The 27,319-nt window shown below is 44.3% G+C and overlaps 1 protein-coding gene and 1 long non-coding RNA gene across 6 annotated transcripts in view; one reads left to right on the top strand and one right to left on the bottom strand.

The window, feature by feature from the left end:
- TMCC3 (transmembrane and coiled-coil domain family 3) overlaps positions 1-27,319 on the top strand; it is a 106,425-nt gene that overhangs the window by 35,095 nt on the left and 44,011 nt on the right. The window contains exon 1 of one of the 4 annotated variants that reach the window (XM_028747694.2): positions 26,111-26,310. The exons of the other annotated variants lie outside the window; for them this stretch is intronic. Coding sequence (XP_028603527.2) covers positions 26,233-26,310 — 78 coding nt within the window. The 5' untranslated portion in view covers positions 26,111-26,232. Of the gene's footprint in view, positions 1-26,110; positions 26,311-27,319 lie in introns of those variants that run through there. 4 annotated transcript variants of the gene reach the window in all.
- On the bottom strand, positions 14,431-26,119 carry LOC114605967 (uncharacterized). Of its 2 annotated transcripts, none has more exons than XR_003708713.2 (3): positions 25,464-26,119; positions 23,708-23,832; positions 14,431-14,921 (listed from the first exon to the last, which is right to left on the bottom strand). It is a non-coding gene; the product is annotated as an uncharacterized LOC114605967 (long non-coding RNA). The 2 variants fall into 2 exon arrangements; XR_003708712.2 differs by having other exon boundaries at positions 25,502-26,119.

Genomic DNA, 27,319 nt, shown 5'->3' with positions numbered 1-27,319 from the left:
TCCAATCGGGGTTCAGGCCTCATCATGGGACTGAAACTGCCTTGGTCGCACTGGTTGATGATCTCCGGCGAGCTAGGGACAAAGGTGAGAGCTGTTTCCTAGTTCTGCTGGATCTCTCAGCGGCCTTTGATACAATCGACCATAACATCCTTCTGGACCGTCTAGAGGGGTTGGGAGCTGGGGGCACTGTTATACAGTGGTTCCGCTCCTTCCTCCTGGGCCGTGTTCAGAAAGTGGTGGTGGGGGATGAGTGTTCAGACCCTTGGGCCCTCACTTGTGGGGTACCTCAGGGTTCCGTCCTCTCCCCCATGCTTTTTAACATCTATATGAAGCCGCTGGGAGAGATCATCAGGGGGTTTGGACTGGGTGTCCATCAATATGCAGATGATACCCAGCTCTACCTCTCTTTCAAATCAGAGCCAGTGAAGGCGGTGAAGGTCCTGTGTGAGTGCCTGGAGGCGGTTGGAGGATGGATGGCGGCTAATGGGTTGAAGTTGAATCCTGACAAGACAGAAGTACTGTTTTTGGGGGACAGGGGGCGGGCTGGTGTGGAGGACTCCCTGGTCCTGAATGGGGTAACTGTGCCCCTGAAGGACCAGGTGCGTAGCCTGGGAGTCATTTTGGACTCACAGCTGTCCATGGAGGCGCAGGTCAATTCTGTATCCAGGGCAGCTGTCTACCAACTCCACCTGGTACGCAGGCTGAGACCCTACCTGCCCGCGGACTGTCTCGCCAGAGTGGTGCATGCTCTAGTTATCTCCCGCTTGGACTACTGCAATGCGCTCTACGTGGGGCTACCTTTGAAGGTGACTCGGAAACTACAGCTAATCCAGAATGCGGCAGCTAGACTGGTGACTGGGGGCGGCCGCCGAGACCACATAACACCGGTCTTGAAAGACCTACATTGGCTCCCAGTACGTTTCCGAGCACAATTCAAAGTGTTGGTGTTGACCTTTAAAGCCCTAAATGGCCTCGGCCCAGTATACCTGAAGGAGCGTCTCCACCCCCATCGTTCTGCCCGGACGCTGAGGTCCAGCGCCGAGGGCCTTCTGGCGGTTCCCTCATTGCGAGAAGCAAAGCTACAGGGAACCAGGCAGAGGGCCTTTTCGGTAGTGGCGCCTGCCCTGTGGAATGCCCTCCCATCAGATGTCAAAACGATAAACAACTACCTGACATTCAGAAGACATCTTAAGGCAGCCCTGTTCAGGGAAGTTTTTAATGTATGATATTTTAGTGGGGTTTTTGGTTTCTATGGAAGCCGCCCAGAGTGGCTGGGGAAACCCAGCCAGATGGGCGGGGTACAAATAATAAATTATTATTATTATTATTATTATTATTATTATTATTAAAAAGCAATTGCATTTTAACTATACATTTAAAAATCCTTCTTATTGAGCTTTAATATAAAAGAACATTTTAAAACGTGTTTATGGAAGGGGGGTTATTGGTTTGTGTTTGTTTTTGTTGGGTATTTTGTTTTCTCATTTTGTATTTTTTCTACACACACACACACACACACATATTCTCCCAAAAGCAGTACAGAACATAAATGTTAGCAGCCACAATCAAATTACCCAGTCACAAAGAAGCTAAAACTATTCAATAAAAGCTAGAAACAACCCAACTGTGACAAAAATAGAGACAAAAGCGTAAATAAAAGTCTATAATAATGTTAATTAAAATGGGAGGATGTTTTTCCTGGTGCAGGTAGGTCTCTTTAGAGAAAGCATTCCTTAGACAGAGAGGGACACTGCTGAGAAGGCGTTGCTTTTAGTATGGTAGTCCCTGTGATATAGATGAATGCATGCATACAGAGTCTTTGATGCCTGAAAAACTAGAATATGAAGAATGACAGATATTCACATGTCTTGCTTGAAGTGCTCTTGTGCTTCTCTCTTGCTGTCAGAGTACATGGGTGCAAGACAGAAATTTGGTGTTAAATTTGTTTGTAATATGGTTTTAAAATTTATTGATGGCCATGCAAGACTCTGGACTTGGAATAGCATTTCAACGTTCCTTTCATCAACTGTGAACAGATATATTCTCTATAATGTGCATTTTTGTCCTCTGTCCATCAGGGTTTTCCCCTGTAGAACTGTATATATTTAGGAATGGCTTTTCACATTTCAGTCTCTTGAAAATGAATCTTCAACTGAATGGAAGTTCTGCAGAACCAGGGTTTGATGGACTGCATCCTTCAATAGCAGTACAGTATTTTAATTTGAAATCCATACTAAGAAGATATTCCTGCAGGCATCTGACTTGATAAAATGGAGAGCATTCTTAACATGTTTTTGAAAGCATATTGAATGTCTTTTCAGAGCAAACAATCCTGTTCCTTCTTGCCTTGTAGCTATGCAGAGAGAACATATTTTTGCTCAAGAACAGGGTTTGAAAGCAATAAAGCATAACATTTAGTTTTAAGCTTCAGCCATAGAAACAGCTTCTCCGTTTGAAAGAGTCACGCAATGTTAAAGTTAACATACAAATAAAACAAACTGTAAACATGATATCATTATGGGCATTGGTGTCTGTGGTGCAATGGGTCATAGGTTGGTGGTTTGAGCTGCAGCAGGATTCCTGCATTGTAGAGGGTTGGACTAGCAGACCCCCCCCCCCCGGGGTATCTTCAAATGCTACAATTCTATGATTCTATAATTGTTGATATTAATAATCAGGATTTTATCATACTACAAAGTATGTTTTCTTACAATTTTCATTTCTTAGATAATAAAAATATCTCATTTAACAACATCAAGTTTGTTATCTTATAGGAACTTCTTGTATTATCGGTTAGGTTATTTTGATCAGAAAGAGGTGGTAGAATGGGCTACCACTTCAGACTGCGTGGGTGATCACATTTTCTCCTATGTAAAATACTTCCTACAAAGACAAAATTAACTGAGCAGGCAAAGGTCTTGGACAGAACTTTTCTCCCTGTACTTTTCTATGTGTGTGTGTGTGTTTGAAGGCAGTAGTCTCAGTAATGGGATGCAATGTTCCTTGAATACCTTTCACTGATATATATATATATATATATATATATATATATATATATATATAAATAATTTTTATTAACAGGCCAATCAAATCACATTATTTCGAAATCACATTAGTTCCAAATTATACAGCCAGATTTGTAAATTTTTGTTGGGGGTACCCATACTTCAAGCTCCGAAAAGGGGTCCAAACATCACTTATATTGCTGCTTTAATTAAACAGTTCTATCCAGTTCTGTCCAGATAGTCTCGTTGTTACTTTCCTCATCTTGTTGTTATCATATACTGTATTCCTTTCTTTCCAATCTCTGATAATCTTCACAAGTGGGTTGAAAACAAACATCCTCTGTGTGGGTACCTTTCACTAATATGGAGCTTTCAGCTATGGATAGTGATGGGTGAATCTGTCAGTTTTTGTTTCATTCGGTTTCTCATTTTTCCAACCTTAAGATCAGTTTTCCACATTTTCACACCAGTTTGCGATTTTAAAAAAGAAAATGAAATAAGCCCTGATGAAAATTCACCTGCATTTTTTGGTGTATATCTCCTCTAATATCATAGCTGTCAACTTCCCCCTTTTTTTAAGGGAAATTCCCTTATTCCGAATAGGATTCCTTGCAAGAAAAGGGAAAAGTTGACAGCTGTGTCTAATATACACATTTGTATACAATTCTGCCTAAAATACAAAAAAATCTGCAAATCACTTTCCTCTGATACAATGTGTTTTGTCTGTTGTTTTCACTAATATATGTATTTTTGCACACACTTTACCTCAGTGTATGCATTGTTGTACACAGTATTTGTGTACAGCTGCATTGAATTGCATTGCAAAAATCAGAAACCATGTTGCAAAATTTGAAGAAGTGCAAATTTTGAAGGATGAGCTGTGCAGTTCTCATATTGATTCGGAAAGTGTGGATTAGTTAGGTTCATCTTAAAATGTGGCCTGAATTGTATGTGTCCCCCCCCCCCCATTCCTACATATGGGCTGAATTCCTTTCACCTGTGCACAATATTGTGTTTCCCACATTTGCTGTTCTGATTACCAGGGTAGGTTATGAAAGAAAAAGTCAGTGGTAGCACAATGTGTAGGAACTGCAAGGGAAAAAAGAGAGAGTAAGAAATGGATTGGATCTTGGCAAATTTAGACAGGACTCACTAAGTCCAATAGTCTTTTTTTATGCCAGGACATCACCCTGGAATGTGAGGTATAACTTCCTTTTAACCATTTCTACTGCAGATGGCATTCCCATTACTAGTGGGTAACCACAGTCACTCAGAGCACATCTAGATTTAGAGAACAAGGTTTTCAAGACCACTGAGCTCATGGCTTCTTCGCAGCTCTCTCTGTATAGCAATAAATCACTGGAGTGGACACAGCTCATCCAGCTGTTAATGATATATTGTAGAAGGCTTTTGGCTAGTTCTGTGCTTTTTCTTTTAATCAGATGGGAAAAGGTAGCTGGGGAATGGAGAGTGTGGAACAGTGTAGGAAGAATCCAGCTTCTTTTTTTTCTATCAGCCTTTGCTTCCTTTGGGAGATTATCCTCCCACTCTGACAACCACAGGCTAAGAACCATGAATGCAGGCCTGCAATGCAGCCTCCTGAACGTTTTTGCTATTTGGGAATTCATCCCCAGTATCAAAATTAGAGGCTACTACTAAAAATATGGGTCTTGGATAGGTTTTCCTTATCAGCAAACAGGTTCTATATCAGTCTAATAGTACATACTTATTTGCCTCACAGGAACATTGTGAAAGATAGTTATTACTGTAGGCCACTTTGCGGACTGCTGAATGCTATTTCTGGGCTAATGTCGTTAATTCTCCCATTATCTCCCTACCACTATGAAAGTCCTATTGTCCAAAATGGGACAGAAGCTGCTTTCATCCTAATGAACACAAAGAAAATAATTCTTTCCAACTGAGATTATGCCTTGCCTTGCTTACTGCTTGTTCAGGTCTGACCCACTTTAGAAAGGACCAGTTCACTTTTATCTGCACAAGTTGAAAGAGCCTCAAAAAGCCGACATACTGCATTACAGCTATGATAAGAAAACACATTGGAGTAAGTGCCTTGTCCCATTGACGTGTGTAGGATTAATAAGAACGTGCTATTTGAAGGCATAAAATGTCAGGATTCAGAATAGTTGTTTTCTAAAAGATGTTTTGCATTCGTTCACACACTTAGGTGAAATGAGTGTGGGTGTGGGTTGTGTACACATGGTGTCTTCATAGTCCTGGTATTGTAGGAAAAGTGGGCATTTCACATGTCAATATGTATGCTAAAAATCCTCCCTATGTGGAAGTTGAAAAGATTCTGATAAAGTTTGTCCTTTGGAATCAGAAACTCACTTCATACCATGGTTTCAGGCATTTGAACCCCACCAGAGGAATGGAAGAAAATTACCCTAGCACGTAGCTCAGTGGTAGAGCATGTAGTCTGCATGCCAAAGATTGTGAGTTCAATCCCTTGCGTCTACAGATAGGGCTGGGAACGATTTCCGTCTGAAACTTTGGAGGCTGGCTACCAGTTGGTGTAGAGTAGACAGTTGCCAAGCTTGATGGACCAATGGTTTGATTCAGCATAAGGCACTTCATATTTGAATCTTGCCATCTGCCCCCTTGTACTGTACGACATAAGGATCGCATAGGTAGTAACTTGCAAATGGGAACAGAGGGGCTTTTAAAGTATAGTGTCCAGGCAGCAATTATGTGCTCTTTATGATCATTCTTTTCCAGTTATAGGGTGATTATGCTAAGATTACTAAGCTGTAGACTGCATTGGTGATCAGTCAACACCTGTTCTGCAATTATGCTGCTTTATGCAAATATGCAAAGAGATGGCCCCCTCAAATCATGGCATGTTTTTAAATTAGAAACAGACATTAGGTTGATGTCATAGTCAACCACCTACTCTTCCTGTAAGGCAAACAGTCCATCAACTATACAAAAGAAAATAAATCTGATTTGTTTCCCTGCTAAGCAAAATTTCCTTTGTCTTCCAATTAATGAGCTTTTGATCTGATTTTGCTCTAAATTAGGAGCAGCTATCGTATGAATGGAACCGTCACTGTAAACTGAGCAGCCTGGCAACGAAGTCATGTCTACCCTATATTAAATGATCAAGTCTTTGTTCCAGAAGTCAAATGTTCTTTAGATGTTTTCACAGCCATATGGGAACCACATCGCTTACCCTGACTGGGACAATATTTTTAAACAACCCACCTACATAGGTGGGGCTTTCCCATTGAATCCTGTTCAGGCACAATGACAATTCTTTGGGAAAGGCATGTGCATGCAGCCCCCAGTCATGCGGTTGGGCCATTTAAACTTTCTCCCAGGTAGGTGGCTGGGAAAATCTGCAAATGACAATGGAGTCACTTAACAATCTGCAGCCAGTAGGTAAGACAGAGTTTTGGACTGGTTTATGCGTTTTGCCACATCATAGAAAGGAAAGATGATGTGTTCTACCTAAATGGTAATACAAAATCCCTTAGAATGGACCTTCACTGAAGCATTATTAGTACTACTGTTATTATTATTTATTATTATTAATAAGATTTATTACCTGCCTGTGGTCCCTGATCACCCACTTAATGTGTGCTGTCTGCATTGACTTGGTTAAAGGACAAAACTGTGTTATGTGTAAATGAGTGCAAAATGCCCCTAGAAATAGTTGGCTGTGGCAACTGAATAAATGTGTGATGCATGAATCAGAGATATGTCAAACTGACTGCCTAGAAGGTGTGTCAATTCTGTGGCCTACTTTTCCCATTTCAGTACATTGCATTTGTCAACTCATTGAGTAAAAATCAACACTCCTTTGTTTCCAGTGGATTGGGTGATGATTGTAAGGGAAGTAACACCAAGCTACGGTGATTGGCTTAGATTGGCTCAGTTTGGCACATTTAGCTGGGATAGGAACTCTGTATTTGTGTGTGACTCAGTGAAACCAGACCAGGCTTGCTGTAGTGAAATTAGCAGCCAGGTGAATGTGTCTTCAGTATGAGATGGCTGATGTTATCTAGCTGTTTTTGTTTCAGAACTTCCTGCTTTCCAGCTCAAACTTTGCCACAGCTTTATGTACTAGAGAGATACATTCACATTTACTTCTTTACACATTTACACATAGCCAGTTTGGTGTAGTGGTTAAGAGCGGTAGTCTTGTAATCTGGGGAACCGGGTTCGAGTCTCCGCTCCTCCACATGCAGCTGCTGGGTGACCTTGGGCTAGTCACACTTCTTTGAAGTCTCTCAGCCCCACTCACCTCACAGAGTGTGGGGGAGGAAGGGAAAGGAGAATGTGAGCCGCTTTGAGACTCCTTAAAGGGAGTGAAAGGCGGGATATCAAATCCAAACTCTTCTTCTTCTTCTTCTTCTACTTATTATATTTATAAAACCATAAATATGGCAATCAGTTCTGAACATAGGAATGATTCTGATGGGAATCTTCTATTGTGCTCCATCACAGAAGTAGGTTTGTTTAAACCTGGTCGGCACATAGGGTAGGGTTGCCATATTTCAAACAGTGAAAATCCGGACAGAAAAGTTGTTTTTTGGTTGTCCGCCTAGACACTGCAAGAGACAGCAGTATTCCAGATATGTCCGGGAAATTCCAGAAGTATGGCAACCGTCACCATATCCTGGCACTACCTTGAAAGAGGTATATGATGAGATGCAGCACTTGCATGGCGCAACTTTCTACAAGCAAACACAGCATTTGCTTGTCCTCCCCTGTATAAACTCTACCAGCTCATACATAAAAAAAAAAACAACCCCCATGCCCTCGCTTTTTCCATGTTTGTTTATATAAATTATTTCCAACTGGAGTTTCTTCTCCCAAAGGAGAAGAAATTAAAAACAAATTAAAAACTAATACTTATCCAGTCATGTATGAGACAGTTGTAGATCAGCTGATCCATCTGAGATTAAGATCTCTTCTAAGGGTTTGCCCCCTCCACTTCCCTGGTATTATGTTACCCACTCTAAGATCTTTATTCTCCTCAGAAGAAACACATCTGTTGCCTTGGAAATGGGAACTCAATAGAACGTAACTGATGTGATGCTTAGGTACCCTGGAGATTTTCTCAACTTCTGTAGGTTACCCATGTAGAACTGGTGGGAGTAAGTGATGCACTTACTCCCTTGAGTCATGAACTCTTTGCACTGAGCACACACCAACAAACTGAGATTCTATGAAAGGTCAGAAAGTACAATAGTGAAGATCATAAATGGGAGACTGGAGGGGGAAGTTGACCATAAATGAATGTGTATACAAAAAGAGGAAATCCTTCATTGCAAACTGCTTCCTATACATAAATGGTGCAGAGCCTATGGCCTTCCATATGTTATTGGACTCCCCACTCCCATCAGCCCCAGTGAGCATGGTCAATAATCTGTGATGATGGGAGTTGTCGTTCCAACATCTGGAGGGCCACAGGTTCCCAATCTCTGCTATACACTGAGGAAAAACAATGTTCTATTAAGCACTAGCTTGGAACAGTGTTGGTCAGAGTTGTATATGTTAAAACCAGTAAAGCAATATGAACAAACAGTAACAAAACTCACAGCAGCCAAAATATCTGAGGGCAGTTTTAATTCCCATTGCAAAAACACACAGTGAGCCAAGCAATATAAATCTCCAGGGGGTGTTGGGAGAGTTCTATTGGATGGTTAATGTATACCTACCCAGGACACCTGTGAACTTTTCATGACTTTAAATGTACAACAGTGCATATATTATAACAATAAGCATAAACGTTAAAAACATTCACATCAGTTCCAGTTAAACATTCTTCCATCTAGTGATCCCTGGTTGACAGGGACAGTATTCATTGGCCACCGGATGCCTGGGTATATGGGGAGGTTTTCAAATTCCTCCTGAAAATTAATAATTACGGGCACCGGAACACTTCACTGGGGAGGGCAACCCTCAAACGGGGAACCACCACTTTAAAGGCCCAGGAAAGGAATATTAGAGACTGGGTGGTAGTTTTCTAAAACTTGGATCCAGGGAAGACCTCAACACTCTTTCTTTCAAGGTTGTGGGTATAACTCTCTCCTGCAATGAGGCACTGACCACTCTCTTGCGCCATCCGGTCAACCTCCTCCTGCTAGATTTTATGAGCCATAATGGACCAAGAGGGCACATTGTAGGCCTCATTGCTACAAGCATCATATCCACACCCTCAGGTTGCAACAGCTGAAACTGATCCCACTAGGTGTAATTCCCTGATGCTCTAGAGACCTCCAATGAACATGAACCAATTATGGCAACAAGTTCAGCATGGATCTGAATGATTTTGCTCTCAAAAGTGCTTTGCAAGGCTCTCATAGTGTAGTGCATTTCACAGTGATGAAAGGAAGGTGCCTTAGCAGTGCACTCACTTTACTGCCAGTGAAATTCCCAGGTGCTCTAATTGCCTTATGACATCAGAGAATGTGTTATCTAGGCAAAACTAAGTCCAAGTCCAAATACTCGACTCTAAATTTACCGATGTCATGATAAATGAGCTGCAAGTTTGTGTCCGGAGTTCAGAAGGAGTTTCATTTTCAGAGAATTTCAACCAAAGCAACATAAGCTCATTTTAAAGAGTGACTTCTGTTAGGACTTACATTTCACAGAGCTCATGAATCACTTTGTCTAGCTGCCGTGGGATCCAACTAATGGCTTAAAGCCAGACTAAATTAGTCAGGGTTTAGTCCCATCAAAATCATTGAGACTAAAGCATGAATAACTGGATCCAACTGAGTGTGTTTAGTTCAGAGCTTTCCAAACTCATGTTAGTGTGTTAACTCCAGTGTGTAGGTGTGTCGCACAAACACACCTGGAAAGGGGTTAGTTTAACCTCAAGTTTGCTAGTAAAACTGAATTACTGTGTTGTGAAATGATGCATGTATAAAAAGTGAGTCAGCAGCATGAAAAGTTTGGAAAGCTATGGTTTAGTTGGTGGGGTAATAAGATAACACTTTCAAAGAATGTTTTTGGTAGGTGAAACCAAGTCTCTGTGGTCTTGGTAAGTGCTTAATGTGGCATTTGCACTGAACCCAGTAATTTGGTATTAATGTTTAAAGACTGATTATGAGTAACCACAGATGTATAAGGCCAGGTAACGTACTTAGATATTCATACTAGATCTGTTCATTTAAGACACTTTAACTATGTGCACTTCACTGAAAAGACTCTTAAAACTTGTTAAGAACAGGAGGATACTTAATCCAAACTCAACAAATAAAAGAATAAGGATACATAAATTGAGCCATTTAAAAATAGATATTTAAACCTATAAGAGAAGCAGAATGGTTAAAGAACACAAACTTTTCAGGTATCATGTACTTTGATCCTTCTTGCTTTATGTCTTTAACATGCTGTATGTTGGTGGTTTCTGTCAGGTTTGTTTTAAGTGTGGACTTTTTTTTTACCTTAGTACAAAGAAGTAGATAATAATCTTCAGGTGCTTTCCTATTCTGTGCTGCCTTGATAAATTTGAATGAGTTAAAATGTTTTGACTGCTGCCAGTTCATTTTGTTTGCATTTTTCTTCCACACTGATGACTTCCAAACAACCTGTGGCGCACTTGGAAATGTTCAAGAAAGTGAACATTTATGTGTAGTCTTCATGGAGAAACAAAGCAGCCCTTCCACTGAAAGCTGTTACCTAGCACTTGGATCTGCATAGTGACTTTGTCAATATAAGACGTGTAACCGTGCAAGCTGTGCTAAAGGAGTGAGGGAGGGTGTGGTGCATGACTTTTGTCCTGTCCCAAGCCTCTCCATGGATGACTAAACTCCTTTCTAAGTGACAGAGTTTCCTCAGTATCAATATGCCTTTTTAAAACCCACCTTTCTCTTCTGTCTGCTTCCCTTTCTGTTGATTGGAGATAGGGTTGCCAAATGCGAGAAAGGACAGGACTCCTGCACCTTTAGTAATCATTGTGTAGCAGAGAGAATTCTTGCTGAAATTCTCTCTGCAGCAGTTCTTGCAGGGGAGAGGGCTCAGCCGAGGAGGGAAGCAGGTAAGGGGAGGGAGGACAGGAAGGGGAAGTACCATTTGTGTAGGTGGAAGTCCATTGCCACAAGTGGGATGCCACCATTGGATGTCACTCTTAATACACCTTTTTATAGCTCCAGGTGGTATACCAGATGCTACTTTTCATGGAGAAAACAGCTCTGGCCACTGCCACATATGCTTTAGTTAGATTTGGTTATGCACATGCAAGGGGCTGCCTTTCAGGAATGTTTGGAAACTACAGTACACTACAGTTGTGCATAATGCTGTAGCCAGGAAGTTATCAGGGCTTTGTTATTTGGAGCATATTTTGCCATTACTATTAGGTCTGTATTGGTCTTTGGTATATTTTCAAGCTTATAACCTCTAAAAAGTCCTATAGAGCTTGGGCCCAGAGTATTTAATAACAATCTGCTTCTGGCTGATTCTGCCTGCCTAGTGGGCTCATTGCAAGCTGTCCCATAAAACTTTCCCTTCTGTTTTATATATACAGTGGTACCTCAGGTTACATACGCTTCAGGTTATATATGCTTCAGGTTACATACGCTTCAGGTTACAGACTCCACTAACCCAGAAATAGTGCTTCAGGTTAAGAACTTTGCTTCAGGATGAGAACAGAAATCGGGCTCCGGCGGCGCGGCAGCAGCAGCAGGAGGCCCCATTAGCTAAAGTGATGCTTCAGGTTAAGAACAGTTTCAGGTTAAGTACGGGCCTCTGGAACGAATTAAGTACTTAACCTGATGTACCACTGTACACACACACATGCTTTTTTTCTATAAAAAATTTTAGGGGTACTCTCATTTTGACTCAAGAAAATCTCATTTCATAGTTCAAACTGGGAAAAATAAATACAGTACATGGACAAAAGTACAAAGATTCACAAAATGTTTAGGGGTATGCGTACCCCTGTATCCCCCCAGAAAAATGTAGCATGGATGGCAATTTCTCCACTTAATCTTCCCATCACCCAAAAGAAATTAGGAGGGACTCCTTAACTAAGCCTGAAGGCAAAGCGTCAAGCAGCCACTCCCCCATGCTCCAAACATGCCGCTTTCTATTTAAAAACAAAAAAGATTGGGAATAGTTACATAAAACTGTATTTGATGTATAGTTTGGCCTCAATCAATATTTACTTCTTTTGAATCTATTTATATTGCCTATCAGTTTTATATTCCCAGGGCACTTGAATAGTATAAAACTGTATAAAACAGTATAAAACTGTTAAAATATAAATCTAAAATTAAAATTTGGAGTGAAGTGTCTTCAATATGTAGATGGCTCCCAGCTCTGTCTCTCTGTTCCATGTGAATCTGGAGAGGCATTTGAAGTGCTAGAGGCAGTGAGGCGCTGGATTTGGCCCAATAAATTGAGGCTGGAACCTGGAAAGGCCATGGGGCACCTGCAGGTGGTGCTGTACTGAATACAGTATCTTAATATATGAAGTTGTTGAGCTTTTTTTTTTTTACAAAAATGCCAAAATAATAACCCCGTGATTTTTTGATTGACTTGCCTAAGATCCAGGACAAAGCACCACCTTTTGGAAATTCCCCCTGGACGTCAATTCCGCCTTTGAAATCCCGGTAGTGTCCAGGAAAATCCGGACGTATGGCAGCCGTCTCATATGGAGACAGGTGGTACTTCAAGGAATTTGAATTGGGCTAGCAATTTCAAATACACACCAATGGCCTATTTATTCAATCTCTCCCTACTTATATACAATTAGGAGCAACACCTGCACCAGCCATGTCATAGGAACATAGAAAGCTGCCTTATATTGGGTCAGATCAATGATTCATCTAGCTTAGTATTGTCAACAATGGCCGGCAGCAACTTCCCAGGGTTTCAGGTAAGGGGCATTTCCACATCTATCTGGAAATGCCCAAGTTGAACCTGGGAACTTTTGCATGCAAAGCAGATGCTCTACAACTGAGCTATGGTCCTTTCCTGTCACCATGACATAAGAGACAATATGGTGTAATGCCCCTTCCAAATATAGCAGCACACCCCAGCCCATATGTACAGGTGCCCACAGGTAGACTATAGCTCAGAAGATAGGTCATGCGACTCAAGGCTGTCTCTTGTCTGGTTCCATGTTGTGAACACTTAAAGCTCACAAGGGGGAGCTCTGAGACTCCACTTCCCAACTCTGGTTGGGCAGGGGACATTAAAATACTGCAGATGATTTTTAGTTGAATGTATTTAGGTTTTTAGTACTGCTTTATCTATAGTAGATATACTATGGTGGCCTGATTTAAACTAATTTGGGACTTTTCTGAAGTTCAAAACAGAAAAGTGACATTTCAAAGCTCGGAAGAAAATTCTTGTCTGAATCAAATGGGGTTGATTACATTTCAGTGTAAATGTGTTTCAGGCAGAAATATAATGAGTATGTTTCTGAAATCATCTGTTGAATCAGACATGTGATGTTACATAGGGTAAGAACTAGCAAGAAACTTTAACCAACAGCAATTCATGACAGTTTCCTCGACAATGGTTTTATCTCTGCTGCTGCAGAATATGTAATCTAATATTGTTTTGCATTTCATATGCATGTCCCCAAGATGTCGTAATCTGACCACTGTTGATAGCTGACTTGTGTCATTTTTCTATCATAACTGTAGAAGAACAAATGTAGTTTAATATCTGAGAGAGGGAACACAATTCTTTGGATGGTTAAGATTTACAAGAGAAAATCTGTAAGTGGTCTGTCTTGTAAGAAAACTAGGCTTTATGTCTTGTGTCATTCTGATTTTCTTGCTTGACTGAATTTTGCTATTATTTATCACATGTATAGCGCTTGGTCTCCAATGCATGACATAACTATCATCATTCTCATTTCAAAGAGATATCTCTGTGTGTATGTGTGAAAGAGAGAGAGAGAAATGTTGATGAGCTCATTGGTTAGGATTTGAAACTACACTATCTATGTCAAGTCCTGTTCTTCATATACTAAAAACATTTGGCTTACACAGATTTCTATTATTGAAAGGAAAATAATGGGAGCAGCAATTATTGCTGTCAGTCTTTTGTACTCTGCAAAATACTAACATCTACAGTCAGAAAATTGCATAACTGAGTGCAGGATTCCAACACGAGGTGTGTTGCAAAGTGTCTGTATGTTGACACATTCTCAAATTTATCAATGGATGTGCATCTTTGTTCCTCTACAAATCATCTACAGATGACTTCATCGCTCAGAAAATCTTTGTAAGTAAAATATTACTGATTGAATATCTGGGATTTTCAGTATTTAATCACTGCAATACTTCTTTTCAGGAATTATTATCAGAATTGTAACTATGATTCAGTTTTTCATGTAGCAATGAGTGACAGAAAAACTGTTGCCTTCTGCATGCTGAAACAACATATTGGCTCCCCCCTCCCCTAAATATTGGTTCCATGCAACAAATACATACCCTCAGACAGGAAAAATGAATTTATTGTATTTAAGTTATAAAAGCTGGGGGAGGCAAAGTTTCTAAATCCAGCTAAGTCATTGTTGTTGTTGTTTAGTCGTGTCCGACTCTTCATGACCCCATGGACCAGAGCACGCCAGGCACTCCTGTCTTCCACTGCCTCCCGCAGTTTGGTCAGACTCATGTTTGTAGCTTCGAGAACACTGTCCAACCATCTCGTCCTCTGTCGTCCCCTTCTCCTTGTGCCCTCCATCTTTCCCAGCATCAGGGTCTTTTCCAGGGAGTCTTCTCTTCTCATGAGGTGGCCAAAGTATTGGAGCCTCAGCTTCAGGATCTGTCCTTCCAGTGAGCACTCAGGGCTGATTTCCTTAAGAATGGATTGGTTTGATCTTCTTGCAGTCCATGGGGCTCTCAAGAGTCTCCTCCAGCACCATAATTCAAAAGCATCAATTCTTCGGCGATCAGCCTTCTTTATGGTCCAGCTAAGTCATAGATGCTATATTTATGGGAAGTATGGATATGATAAAATTATTCCCAACACAGTTTACAAGAATCAAGTCTAAACAGGTGGCAGAGAGCAAGAAACGTAAATTTCATTGACATTCTAGTAGTGTATAGTCAGTTTTAAGACATTTTTAAACCTAAAATATTATGTTAATGATGCAAACTCTGTTTTTTGTCAAAACAATGCATTTCTCAAAGAGTCAAGATTGCTTGAGGGGAAGTAGGAGCCAGTGTGGTGTAGTGGTTAAGAGCGGTAGTCTTGTAATCTGGGGAACCGGGTTCGCGTCTCCGCTCCTCCACATGCAGCTGCTGGGTGACCTTGGGCCAGTCTCACTTCTCTGAAGTCTCTCAGCCCCACTCACCTCACAGAGTGTTTGTTGTGGGGGAGGAAGGGAAAGGAGAATGTTAGCCGCTTTGAGACTCCTGAAAGGGAGTGAAAGGCGGGATATCAAATCCAAACTCTTCTTTAAAGTAGCTATGAGGTCAATAACATTAAATTAGCAGGAATCTTGCGATTCCTTTCAAGGGCTGGGCAGATGTTCCTGTTTCTAGACTATTGAGATGTCTGCTTAGGTACTGTGAAAGACTGAGAAAGAAATGTCCTTGCATAAAAGAGTAAAAACGTAACTGGCCTGTTAATTAATTAATCTGTTGGTTATTCCATTCAGTTGATCCCAGTGATAAAACAGCAAACATTTTTAGAAAATGGAAGAAGTCCTGAATACTTCTATTGCCAATTTCAGTTGATGCTGGAGCATTTTAAAAGGGCATTGACATAAATGCAGCAGTGTTGGGTATTGTAGACACTAAAGATATGTAATTCATTCGTTAATAGCCTTTTAAATATGTTTTGAACTTGATGCTTTTGGTAAGTTGTTCCTGAATTATTACAGTGTAACAGTAAATTGCTAATGCTGTCTCTCTCTATAATTCAGCAATTCATCAGTGCAATATGAACAAGGCTTCTATAGAAATCCAATAGACACAAGTGGATTTTTTTTTTAAAAGCATATGATCTTGGTTACAGAAATGTAGAATTGCAGCAGTTTCATCTGACTTGAAAAGCTCATTTAGACCTATGCAGGCAAAGTCGAGAGCTCCCTCGGCAGTAATTGTAAAATGGGACATGGACTTTGCATTTATGAGAATCAGTAGCTGATGATGGCCTCAGTTCATTTAAACTCCAAATGTATGTAGCATGAAATAGATTATCTGCTGTTTTCCATTTAAGTGTTCATTGAATGTTTGGGCCACAAAATAAACTGCGATTGGAAACTAAAACCCTTAAACCCTTATTAAATGCAATGAACACACATTCATCATTTCTGTGTTAGGAGATTTAGAGAGACACCTCCAATACACCTTTGGGCTTTAGCAGTTTAAGCGCTTTAAGTAATGTACAGCATGCAGATATTTCCTCTATGACTATTCCTTTTTTAAATGGGCTATTACACAAGACTACTTAATGCATCATTACCCATTCTATTACCCTGTTATATAGGTTACATAGCTACAGAACTGTGATTTTCTAATTTCAAAGGAGGATTTGCATAATGTGGAGCAAGCCAGGGAAAATCACTTGCAGAAAAATGGGCTATGCACACATTATCTAAAGGCCATGATTTTATCCAGTTTTTGACTAATGGTTTTAACATGCTAAACGGCTGGTTTTAGGACTGATCCCAAGGTTGCAAATTAGGTAAAATAAATGTGTAGTAGTTCATAGGAGACACCAATTCCCTTCGCAGAGCTACAATTCGCAGAGTGGTTGAACGGTCAATCCCTCTTCATAGGGAATGGTAGCTCTGTGAGAAGTGTAGGAGTCTCCTAACAACTCTCATCACCCTTAGCAAACTACAGCTACAGTGGGGGAAGCCACAACTGTTTATAGTAGTACAGTTGTACCTTGGGTTAAGAACTTAATTTGTTCTGGAGGTCCGTTCTTAACCTGAAACTGTTCTTAACCTGAGGTACCACTTTAGCTAATGGGGCCTCCTGCTGCTGCTGTGCCACCACAGCGCAATTTCTGTTCTCATCCTGAAGCAAAGTTCTTAACCCGAGGTACTATTTCTGGGTTAGCGGAGTCTGTAACCTGAAGCACCTGTAACCCGAGGTACCACTGTATCATTGAGCTTTTAAATGTATGATGTGAATGCGGCCTAAGTCAAAGCACATGCAACAGAAAGAATCATATACTGCTGCCCTGTTTACCCCAGTCTTTACTTTCCTGCCATGGGCAAGTTTTAAATTGCAATCTCTTCTAGGCAGAGACACGTCCTCACTATGTGCACACAATAAATAAAATAAATTATGTATTTTGTGTATTTTAATGTTGTGAAACACCCTCAGATCTAATATGTATAGGGCGGTATACAAATCTAAACAACAACAACAAACGTATGAACCCAAACTTGAAGAACTTCTTTTATTCTCTGCTTAGCTTTTACTTTCTATACATAGGTGAGAAAAGTACCGTATTTTTCGCACCATAGGACGCACTTTTTCCCTCCTAAAAAGCAAGGGAAAATGTGTGTGCGTCCTATGGAGCGAATGCAGGCTTTCGCTGAAGCCTGGAGAGTGAGAGGGGTCAGTGCGCACCGACCCCTCTCGCTCTCCAGGCTTCAGGAAGCTATCCGCTAGCAGTGGGAGACCCAGCTCTCCCACCGCTAGCGGAGCGCTGCATTAATCCCGAAGCTTGGGGCGTGCGGAGCTCAGCGCGCCCCAAGCTTCTGGGTGCCGGCAATGTCTCCGCTAGCCCTGGGAGAGCCCCGCGACGTCGCGCAGCTCTCCCAGGGCTAGCGGACCACTGCGCTAATCCAGCAGCTTGGGGCGTGCGGAGTTCAGCGCGCCCCAAGCTTCTGGGTGCCGGCAAGGTCTCCGCTAGCCCTGGGAGAGCCCCGCGACGTCGCGCGGCTCTCCCAGGGCTAGCGGACCACTGCGCTAATCCCGAAGCTTGGGGCGTGCGGAGCTCAGCGCGCCCCAAGCTTCTGGGCGCCGGCAAGGTCTCCGCTAGCCGTCTAGCGGAGACCTTGCCGGCACCCAGAAGCTTGGGGCGCACTGAGCTCCGCACGCCCCAAGCTTCGGGATTAGCGCTCCGCTAGCCGTGTCTAGGCTGCGGATAGCAGCCTGCTTCCCGGAGCGTCGGGCGCCCTGAAAGCAGAGCTCCCAGCGCTTCGGGAACACATCCACAGCGTGGGGACCCTTGCAGGAGTTCCCCGCAAGGCTCCCCACGCTGCGGATAGCAGCCTGCCGCCCGGCGGGTGGGGCGCCCTGAAGCAGAGCGCCCCTCGCGCCAGGCATACACCCGCAGCTTGGGGAGCCCTGCAGCAGTTCCCCGCAAGGCTCCCCACGCTGCGGATAGCAGCCTGCCGCCCGGCGCGAGGGGCGCCCTGAAGCAGAGCGCCTCTCACGCCAGGCATACATCCGCAGCGTGGGGAGCCCTGCAGCAGTTCCCCGCAAGGCTCCCCAAGCTGCGGATAGCAGCCTGCCGCCCGGCGGGTGGGGCGCCCTGAAGCAGAGCGCCCCTCGCGCCAGGCATACACCCGCAGCTTGGGGAGCCCTGCAGCAGTTCCCCGCAAGGCTCCCCAAGCTGCGGATAGCAGCCTGCTTCCCGGAGCGTCAGGCGCCCTGAAAGCAGAGCGCCCGGTGCTTCGGGAACACATCCGCTGCGTGGAGAGCCTTGCAGGAGTTCCCCGCAAGGCTCCCCACGCTGCGGATAGCAGCCTGCCGCCCGGCGGGTGGGGCGCCCTGAAGCAAAGCGCCTCTCACGCCAGGCATACATCCGCAGCGTGGGGAGCCCTGCAGCAGTTCCCCGCAAGGCTCCCCAAGCTGCGGATAGCAGCCTGCCGCCCGGCGGGTGGGGCGCCCTGAAGCAAAGCGCCTCTCACGCCAGGCATACACTCGCAGCTTGGGGAGCCCTGCAGCAGTTCCCCGCAAGGCTCCCCACGCTGCGGATAGCAGCCTGCCGCCCGGCGCGAGGGGCGCCCTGAAGCAGAGCGCCTCTCACGCCAGGCATACATCCGCAGCGTGGGGAGCCCTGCAGCAGTTCCCCGCAAGGCTCCCCAAGCTGCGGATAGCAGCCTGCCGCCCGGCGGGTGGGACGCCCTGAAGCAGAGCGCCCCGCGCGCTAGGCAGACATCAGCCAGCCCCACAAGCTCGGGGGACAGCAGGAAGGCGCAGCGCCACTATCCCGCTGTTCCTCGACCTGGTTCGGTTTCCCTGACCTGCTTTTGGGGGGGAAATAAAGGGAAAAAATTTTTCCTTTATTTCCCCCCCAAAAAACTAGGTGCGTCCTATGGTCCGGTGCGTCCAATCGTGCGAAAAATACGGTAAATCCTGATGCATAAATATAATGCAAGCCAGTTGCTTTCAGCTTATGATTACTTTCGGTTATTAGGGCAAATGGCAAATGGTTTCAAGTACCTGAGTAAGTTTATGTAGTGTACCACAACAGTTGGTGTGGTTTTGTGACCGTTGTATTAGACTGAGAGATGCATTTGCCTTAGCAGTTGGAATACCTCATTTAATGAGATTGTGAAAGGATGACAGTTACTTGGAGTGTTCATTGATAGTGTTCTTGTGAAATACAGCATGTCCTGTGTCACACAGCCATGCCGCTCATTCCTTGGCTGATACAGAACTGGCACTGATAGTTGCTGCAGCTTATTGCTATTTACATGGCAGGCCAAATAGCATTTGGTTGAAAGTTACTTTCCTTGTGATCATAGCGTACTGGAAAATGAGAAAAGCGTGGACAGTCAAACCTTTGTGATTTCCTGCATAGTGGCTATTATCTGTCATACAAGGTCAAACAGATAAGGTCTGAAATGCTTTTTCTGTCAACAACAGAGAGCTCATACAATAATAAGAACCCTTAGTTGTGATGCAGTGGTTCATAGCCAGAGCTGTTCCTGCTCACTAAACCCTGTTACCTCGTCAGCGTCCAACACCACCTCCCCCAATCTGCTCCCTCTTCTCCCTCTGACCACTCATTGTTGTCCCACCACCAATCCCCTGGCTCCGAGCCTTCTTCCCCTGGGGGTTCCCCAGCTTGTGCCTCGCACCACTCCTCTGCATCCAGCCAGTCCATGACACCAGACAGGGCGCTGGTCCACCAGCTGAAGCTGATGGAAGACACTCCATGCCACCAAGGCCACCTGAGCCTCAAGTGACAGCAGTGGATCTAGAAGTACCTTCTAGCTGCATACTCGCTTCTTCAGAGGGATTTGTAACTCCATCAAGTCCCACCCATCTGGTCTAAGGAACCACCCACTAACAGTGCCTCAGTCTTATCTGGATTGAACTTCGGTTTATTGGCTCTCATCCAGTCTATTGCCAAGGCAAGACAACGGTCCAGTACATCCACTGCCACACTTGCAGATGTAAAGGAAAAGTAGAGCTGCGTGTTACCAGCATACTGCTGCTAACCTTCTCCGAAACTCCCAGTGACCCCACTCAGTGGTTTCATGTAGATGTTAAACAGCGGGGGATAAAATAGAACCCTGAGGAACCCCACATTAAAGCTTCTATGGAACTGAAGAGCACACTCCAAGCATCACTCTCTGGAAACAACCAACCAAGTAGGACTGGAACTACCTCAAAGCAGTGTCACCCACCCCTAAAGCAAAGAGATGGTCCAGAGGATACCATGGTTGATGGTATGAAAAGCCACTGAGAGGTCAAGGAGAATGAACAAGAACACGTCCCCCCCGTCCCCCCACATAAGTCATCATACAGGGTGACCAAAGCAGTTTCTGTGCTAAAACCCAGCTTAAACCCTGATTGAAATGAATCTAGAAAACCGTTTTTCTCCAAGAGCACCTGGGTCTAGTCTGCAGCCACCCGCTCAAGAACCTTGCCCAAGAAAGGGATATTGGTAACTGGCTGGTATAATTACTTAGATTTTCTTAATCCGGGGAGGGGTTGTTGAGGAGGGGTTTTACCATTGCCTGCTTGAAGCAGGCAGGGACCACACTCTCTCACAAGGAGGCATTAATCACCTCCCTGGCCCAGCCAGCTGCCCCCTTCCTGCTAGTTTTTATCAACCAAGGGGGCAAGTGGCTGCCCTCACCAATTCAAGCACATTGTCTACATCCTCAAGCCTTACTAACTGAAACTCACCCAACATAACAGGACTAGACAGCTAGTTTTGTGCAAAGTGCATACATTTGGCAGCTTCTGATCAAATTCATATGCCATCCTTCACTGGTAGCACACTAAGGCTTGCTTCTTCCAAAAAATAACAACAGATAAGGTAGTGAACCTCTGTCTGAACTGTACTACCTCAAACTGCAGATGGGAGTACATGATTAAATGATCCTTCATACAAAAAATTCCCTGTGGATTTAATGTAAATTGGGGAAGGAGAATTCAGTCATGTGAGTTCATGCCTGCAGTCTGGACCTAGGTTTACTGCCTCAACAGCTGTTTGTGGAACTAGGTCTAAAGTTTCTATGAACCAGGTTGCACTCATTACAGAGGGTAATTCTGCTATCTATCCACAAGCATATGCACTGAAATGGTAATAATTTTCTGAAAGGAGAAGACAATTGATATTATATATGTAGTTATACATACAGATGGAAAACTGCCCTGTGAGCTATCTTTCTTCTTTATGCTATCAATGTTTCCACACAGCTTACTTGATATTTTGATTCTGCACAATTAACTGCTGAGTGTGGTATTTCCTACGCACAGAATGGTTAGTAAACCATGCTAGCAATTATGGGAATATTTCAAAATCTGCATTAAACCTCTTGAGCATCTGCAGGTGCAATATATATATGCATGTCTCATGGGTGCTGTTACTTGAAGCTTGAAAACAAAGTTGTATAGTGCACCATGTTTGCTTCTGCTTACAATTTGAACACGCTGCAGCCTTGATCATACCAGCTAGTTTGTAAAGGGTACTTAATGTGGATAACACTGTTGCATTTACAGAAGGGTTGAACCAAATGTCCTTCAGATTATTATTAGACAATTCTGTGCAGGTGTCCAGCATGCATGCATCACAATAACTGTTATGAGTAGATAGAATTCAGATTGTGTTTGTGAATTTGAACTCCTGATCCCCACATTTCTGGTCATCCTACAAACATAAGAAGAGCTTTACAAGATCAGAACAAATGCCCATCTATTTCTCAGAGTAGCCAGCCAGATACCTGTGGGAGGCCTGCAAGCAGGACATGAGCGCAACAGGGCTCTCCTGCTCCTGTTGCCCAGCAACTGGCATTCAGATTTCAGCACTGTACCACCTCTGATACTAGACGTAGTATCTTGGCATCATGACTACATAGACATTGATCCGTCTAATCCCCTATTCATAGAATCATAGAGTTGGAAGGTACCCTGAGGGTCATCTATTCCAACTCCCTGCAATGCAGGAATCTCAACACGCGGTCCCCCATCCAATTTGAAACCATACCAGACCCTGCTTAGCTTTGCACATGTGCTAGCAGTTTTACTGCTGCACCACTTACAGCTACTCAAGTTGGCATCCATTACTACTACATCTTGTGGGTGGTGACTTCCATGGTTAAACTCAGTGCAATGTGAAGACGTACTTTGTTTTGTTTGTTCTGAATCTTCCAATAGTCAGCTTAACTGGATGAGCCTGGTTCTGCTATTATGAGAAAGGGAGGAAAGCTCTAATTTCTTTTCGCTAGTCTCACTAGTACTCCTTACTTAAGTCTTTTATAAATGAAAAAGTCCCAAATGTTGCAAAAATGTCCTCATCAAGCAACTGACCCCATTTAGGTCAGTGCTACTCAAAGGCAACACCATCACAACCCAGGTTGGATGCTGCACTTCAGGGACCAAACATGATACCAGTGTTTGGCTTATTGTATGGGGGTTTGCTAGTCCACCATCTCAGATAGCTTGAGAAGCACTTATTCAAGTCACCCTGTTCCAGTTGTACAGTATCCTGTTTAAGGTACAGTGGTACCTTACATACGCTTCAGGTTACAAACGCTTCAGGTTACAGACTCCACTAACACAGAAATATTACTTCGGGTTAAGAACTTTGCTTCAGGATGAGAATAGAAATCGTGCTCCGGCGGCACGGTGGCAGCGGGAGGCCCCCATTAGCTAAAGTGGTGCTTCAGGTTAAGAACAGTTTCAGGTTAAGAACGGACCTGCAGAACGAATTAAGTTCTTAACCCGAGGTACCACTGTATAGAGACCAGTTCCTGTGATAAACAGAGTATAAGTTATATGTTGCAGTCAGCTTCTTGCCCTATCATAGAGTTTGAAGGGACCATGAATGTCATCCAAACCAAGCCCTGCAATGCAGGGATTTTTTACCCAATGTTAGGCTTGAACCCTAACATTCGGGTTAGGGTTAGCGCGGGTGGCGCTGTGGGTAAAAGCCTCAGCGCCTAGGGCTTGCCGATCGAAAGGTCGGCGGTTCGAATCCCCGCGGCGGGGTGCGCTCCCGCTGCTCGGTCCCAGCGCCTACCAACCTAGCAGTTCGAAAGCACCCCTGGGTGCAAGTAGATAAATAGGGACCGCTTACTGGCGGGAAGGTAAACGGCGTTTCCATGTGCTGCGCTGGCTCGCCAGATGCAGCTTTGTCACGCTGGCCACGTGACCCGGAAGTGTCTCCGGACAGCGCTGGCCCCCGGCCTCTTGAGTGAGATGGGCGCACAACCCCAGAGTCTGTCAAGACTGGTCCGTACGGGCAGGGGTACCTTTACCTTTACCTAGGCTTGAACCCACAACCCTGAGATTAAGAGTCTCATGCTCAACCAACTGAGCTATCCCAATTTCATAGTCTACCTGTTGTTGTTTCAAGCTGAATAGACTGCCCCTCTGGAATCATCTCCATCCCTGGCAAGGAAGTTTTCTTAGGAACCAAAGAAAGCATTCTTCTCAGTCCCATTCATACTCCTTGGGTAAGGCGGCTGCATGATAAGAGGAAAGGAAAGGGAGATTAGTGGGCTTCTCTGCACGTCAGCCTCTGTGTAATAGTCCCAATAAACATTTTTAGAGCAGGTAGTTTAGAGAGTAAGGTGCGACCCATCTTTTGAACCATTAGAAATTGCATCCTATTTTTATACATTTTCGTAGAATCTCAGACAGTGAAGCAAAGCTATAAGTAGTAGGGTTTCTTGAAAATTGCTTTTCCTTTCATGTTATCTTATACTACCACAACGGCATCAGAAAATCACTGCATGGTTCTCTTTTCAAAATGCATAATGACTGAAATAACATCTGGGGAGCACAGATAGATTTTGAAGAGAAGGAGATGAAAAAGTGACGATAGGAGGGAATTGCTGCCCAGCCCAGTGCCTTTCCATTTCAAGAATGCTAATTGAGCCACATGGTCTGGCAGTTTTTGAGAAAAACAGGAAAGCTGTCTTGTATTAGACTTTTGTACTAGATGGAAGAAATGGGGAGCAGGGAGAGAATAAAATAAAAGCACAAACTTAGATTGCTCAGCTTGACCTCCTGAGTGGTTTTCTTCTGCTCATCAATCAACTTAGACAGCCGTTGCTCATGATTTATGAAATATTCACTGCACCAGAGAGAATATTGTAGGATAAATCCTTAAAACATCTGCTTTTTGTTTAGCTTACATAAAAAATTGAGTCTCAGTTACTTTGTAGCATATATGTAATTAGCTTAGGGAATTCAGTACTATTAACTTTTATAAAGGATTGGACAGATTCCCAGGAATGACTACAACTACTGTATCCGTAGCTCTCTGCTGTGATAGCTAGTGGCCATTACCAGGTCTTATGGTAAGGGGTTCCATACATTAATTGTGTTTTTTGATGAATAATTACTCTCTTTTGTCTGTTGTTCTTCTGGGTTGCTTTGAGTCCTAATGTTAGGAGGGAGTTGGTGGTGTAAATATATTCACTTTCTCCCCACCATGCTTCAACCTAAATATTAATATAGCTCAGGTGTCAGTCCTTAAGTCGATAAAGTATTAGCTGGAATTGGACTCCACAGTCACTTATGGACACACTGTTAAGTCCATATTCATGGAAGACAATCTTACTCGGCTACGAGTGATCGTTAAAGAAGAGCAGGTGGGGGGAGGAACCCAAAGATTTGTAGTATTTTTTTAAAGGAAAAAAAAACCCTCTAAATGAACCCAGGCTGCTGCCCGTGTAGACAGTCTTGATTTAGATGAATCAAAGGGCCTTACTCAGTATGGCAGCCGTCTATGTTCCTTATGTGTTCTGTGCATGCTCCATGATCATGGGATGCTGGCTGACAGATGGAGCAGAAATGGGGTGGCAGGAAAGCTTAAAAAACGAGCACTCCACACTACAATATCTTAGTTGTGATTTCATAAATATCAGGCCCCCTCATCCTAGTTACCTCCCCATCCCAATTTAGAAAGTCCCAAACATTTTGCCTCTCTTTATAAAGAAGAGGTGTTCCAGTCCCACTAATCAGTTTGGCCTGCTTTTTTCTGTCATTTCTCCAACTATCCTTTTTTTAAAAAACAAAAAAACAACAACAGGGCAGCTGGACCTGTGCGCCCCCCCCCCAATGAATTAACTGGACAGTTTCCACTCACACTTTTCAAGCAGCCCTGCTCAAATCACATTTGATTACCGATTCATATTCGTAAATCAAGGAAAGGAGTTTTCCCATCTGGATCCTGAAGAGTCCCGCGTTTTCATTACAGCACTTTGCCTTACTGATAACTTTCGCTATCAAAGCGTTAGATTTCCTGTTGTTTGTGTGTGTGTGTGTGTGTGTGTGTGCGCGCGCGTGTGTGTGTGCGCGCGCGCACGTTTCCTTTGGCTTAATTGCCAAACTGAGAGGTTCCACGCATTTCCAAGCGCCCCCAGCCCCAGCGACTCTCTTTTAAAAAAATTATTTTACTGGCGGTCTCTTGGGATGTGCGGGTGGGAGTGGAGCAGCAACCTGTGCTTCGAGCCCAGGGTGGCGGCGCGGTTGGGAGTGGGGGTTTCGGTTTAGCCCACAGCGCCCAAGCGGCCCCCTGCCTTTCGCCTTCCGAGGGAGGGCGCGTCTGTCTCCGGCGATGTTTCTTTGGCGTAGACGCCGCTCGTTTCCTCCTGAGCGCTTTTCAGGAAGGCGCGCCGCGAGACGGCGGAAGGCTGGAGGGCGTCAGTCGAGCTCGGGGAGCCTCTGGTGGGCGTGCCTTGTCCAAGCGCACCGCTTCAGCCGCCCGCCCCCTCTCGCACACACGCCCAGGAGGCGGCGAAAGCCAGGCAGCCTAGTGCTGTGCCTGGCCAGGCAGAGGGACTCCGGCAATCTCGCTGCTCGCCCACGGAGGTTTGGGACTCTGGCTGGGTGTCGAAGGGAAGAACGTGGCCACCATGCCTGGCAGCGACACCGCCCTGGCGGTGGACAGGACCTACTCGGACCCGGAGAGGCACCGGCGCTTCAAGACCCGGGTAATCTTTCTGCCCCCTCGATTCCCTTCTACTGCAGGGCTCCGTCGCCCGGCGTTGCTTTTCTCATCGGCACTTGCTCGAACTGAGCCAGCGCTGCAAAACCTCGTTGCTGTTTAGTTTGATTCAGGATATCCGCCGGCGTCCCTGTCGCCCCTGCAGTCTTTGGGATGGTTCAGGGCTTAAGCTCGCTCCAGGTTTCCCTCTGGGGACGCGCCTTTCGTCGCCTCTGGGTGTTGTCGGAGACAGGTGTCATGTCCCCAAAGCAGGCTCCAGTTCAGCAGCGTGCCTTTGCGATGTGTCAAATGTCAGGTTTCAACTTGCCTTGCTGCCCAGAGGAGCAGTCGCTGGTGACTGGGCATCCGGCCCCCGCTTGCATTTGCGCCTCTGTTGTTTAGTAACAGTTATCCGGACTTGGGACATTGTGGGCGCCTGGGTTGGGAGAGCTGCTAAAAATTAATAGGACGAGAGTCTCTGAAGGGCTTTCCCCCTTTCTCTGAAGACATTTCATGCCAGTGTAGGCATTTTGCACAGGCAAAGACGCTCTGATTATTACAAGCTAGGATTAACCACTCCCTAACTATTTGAATGTAGGCTAGCAGACGTTTGAAACCAAGTGTTTGGCACCCTGAACTCAGACAGTATGTGGCTGTTTGCTGTGTTGAAACAGGTGGGCAGTGCCCTTGGAACTCAGGGCAGTCAGAACAGTCAGGAACCAGGAGCTTGATATGCTGAACCAAATATGAAATGTTCTGGAAGGCCTACAAATCCCATCTTCGTAGACAGGATAACCCCCAAACTAATTGGTAGTTGTGGCAAGAATGAGCTTATACATATGTTTATACAGTATTCACTTGCTTTGATATATGCTAATTGTCTTCCTTTGATGCTATGCTTATCTGTGGACCTTGGGATGATGGGCTTTAGGCCCAGAGAGGGGAGAAGCTTTGGACAGCTGTCACCTATCCCAGGTGTGATGGGAGATTCTGGGCAAACTGACATATGCTGCTTT

This window comes from Podarcis muralis, chromosome 10, assembly GCF_964188315.1.
Source record: "Podarcis muralis chromosome 10, rPodMur119.hap1.1, whole genome shotgun sequence".
NCBI classification, from domain to species: domain Eukaryota; kingdom Metazoa; phylum Chordata; class Lepidosauria; order Squamata; family Lacertidae; genus Podarcis; species Podarcis muralis.
Note: the sequence above shows the minus strand (reverse complement) of the source record. Positions and strands in the feature narration are given on the sequence as shown.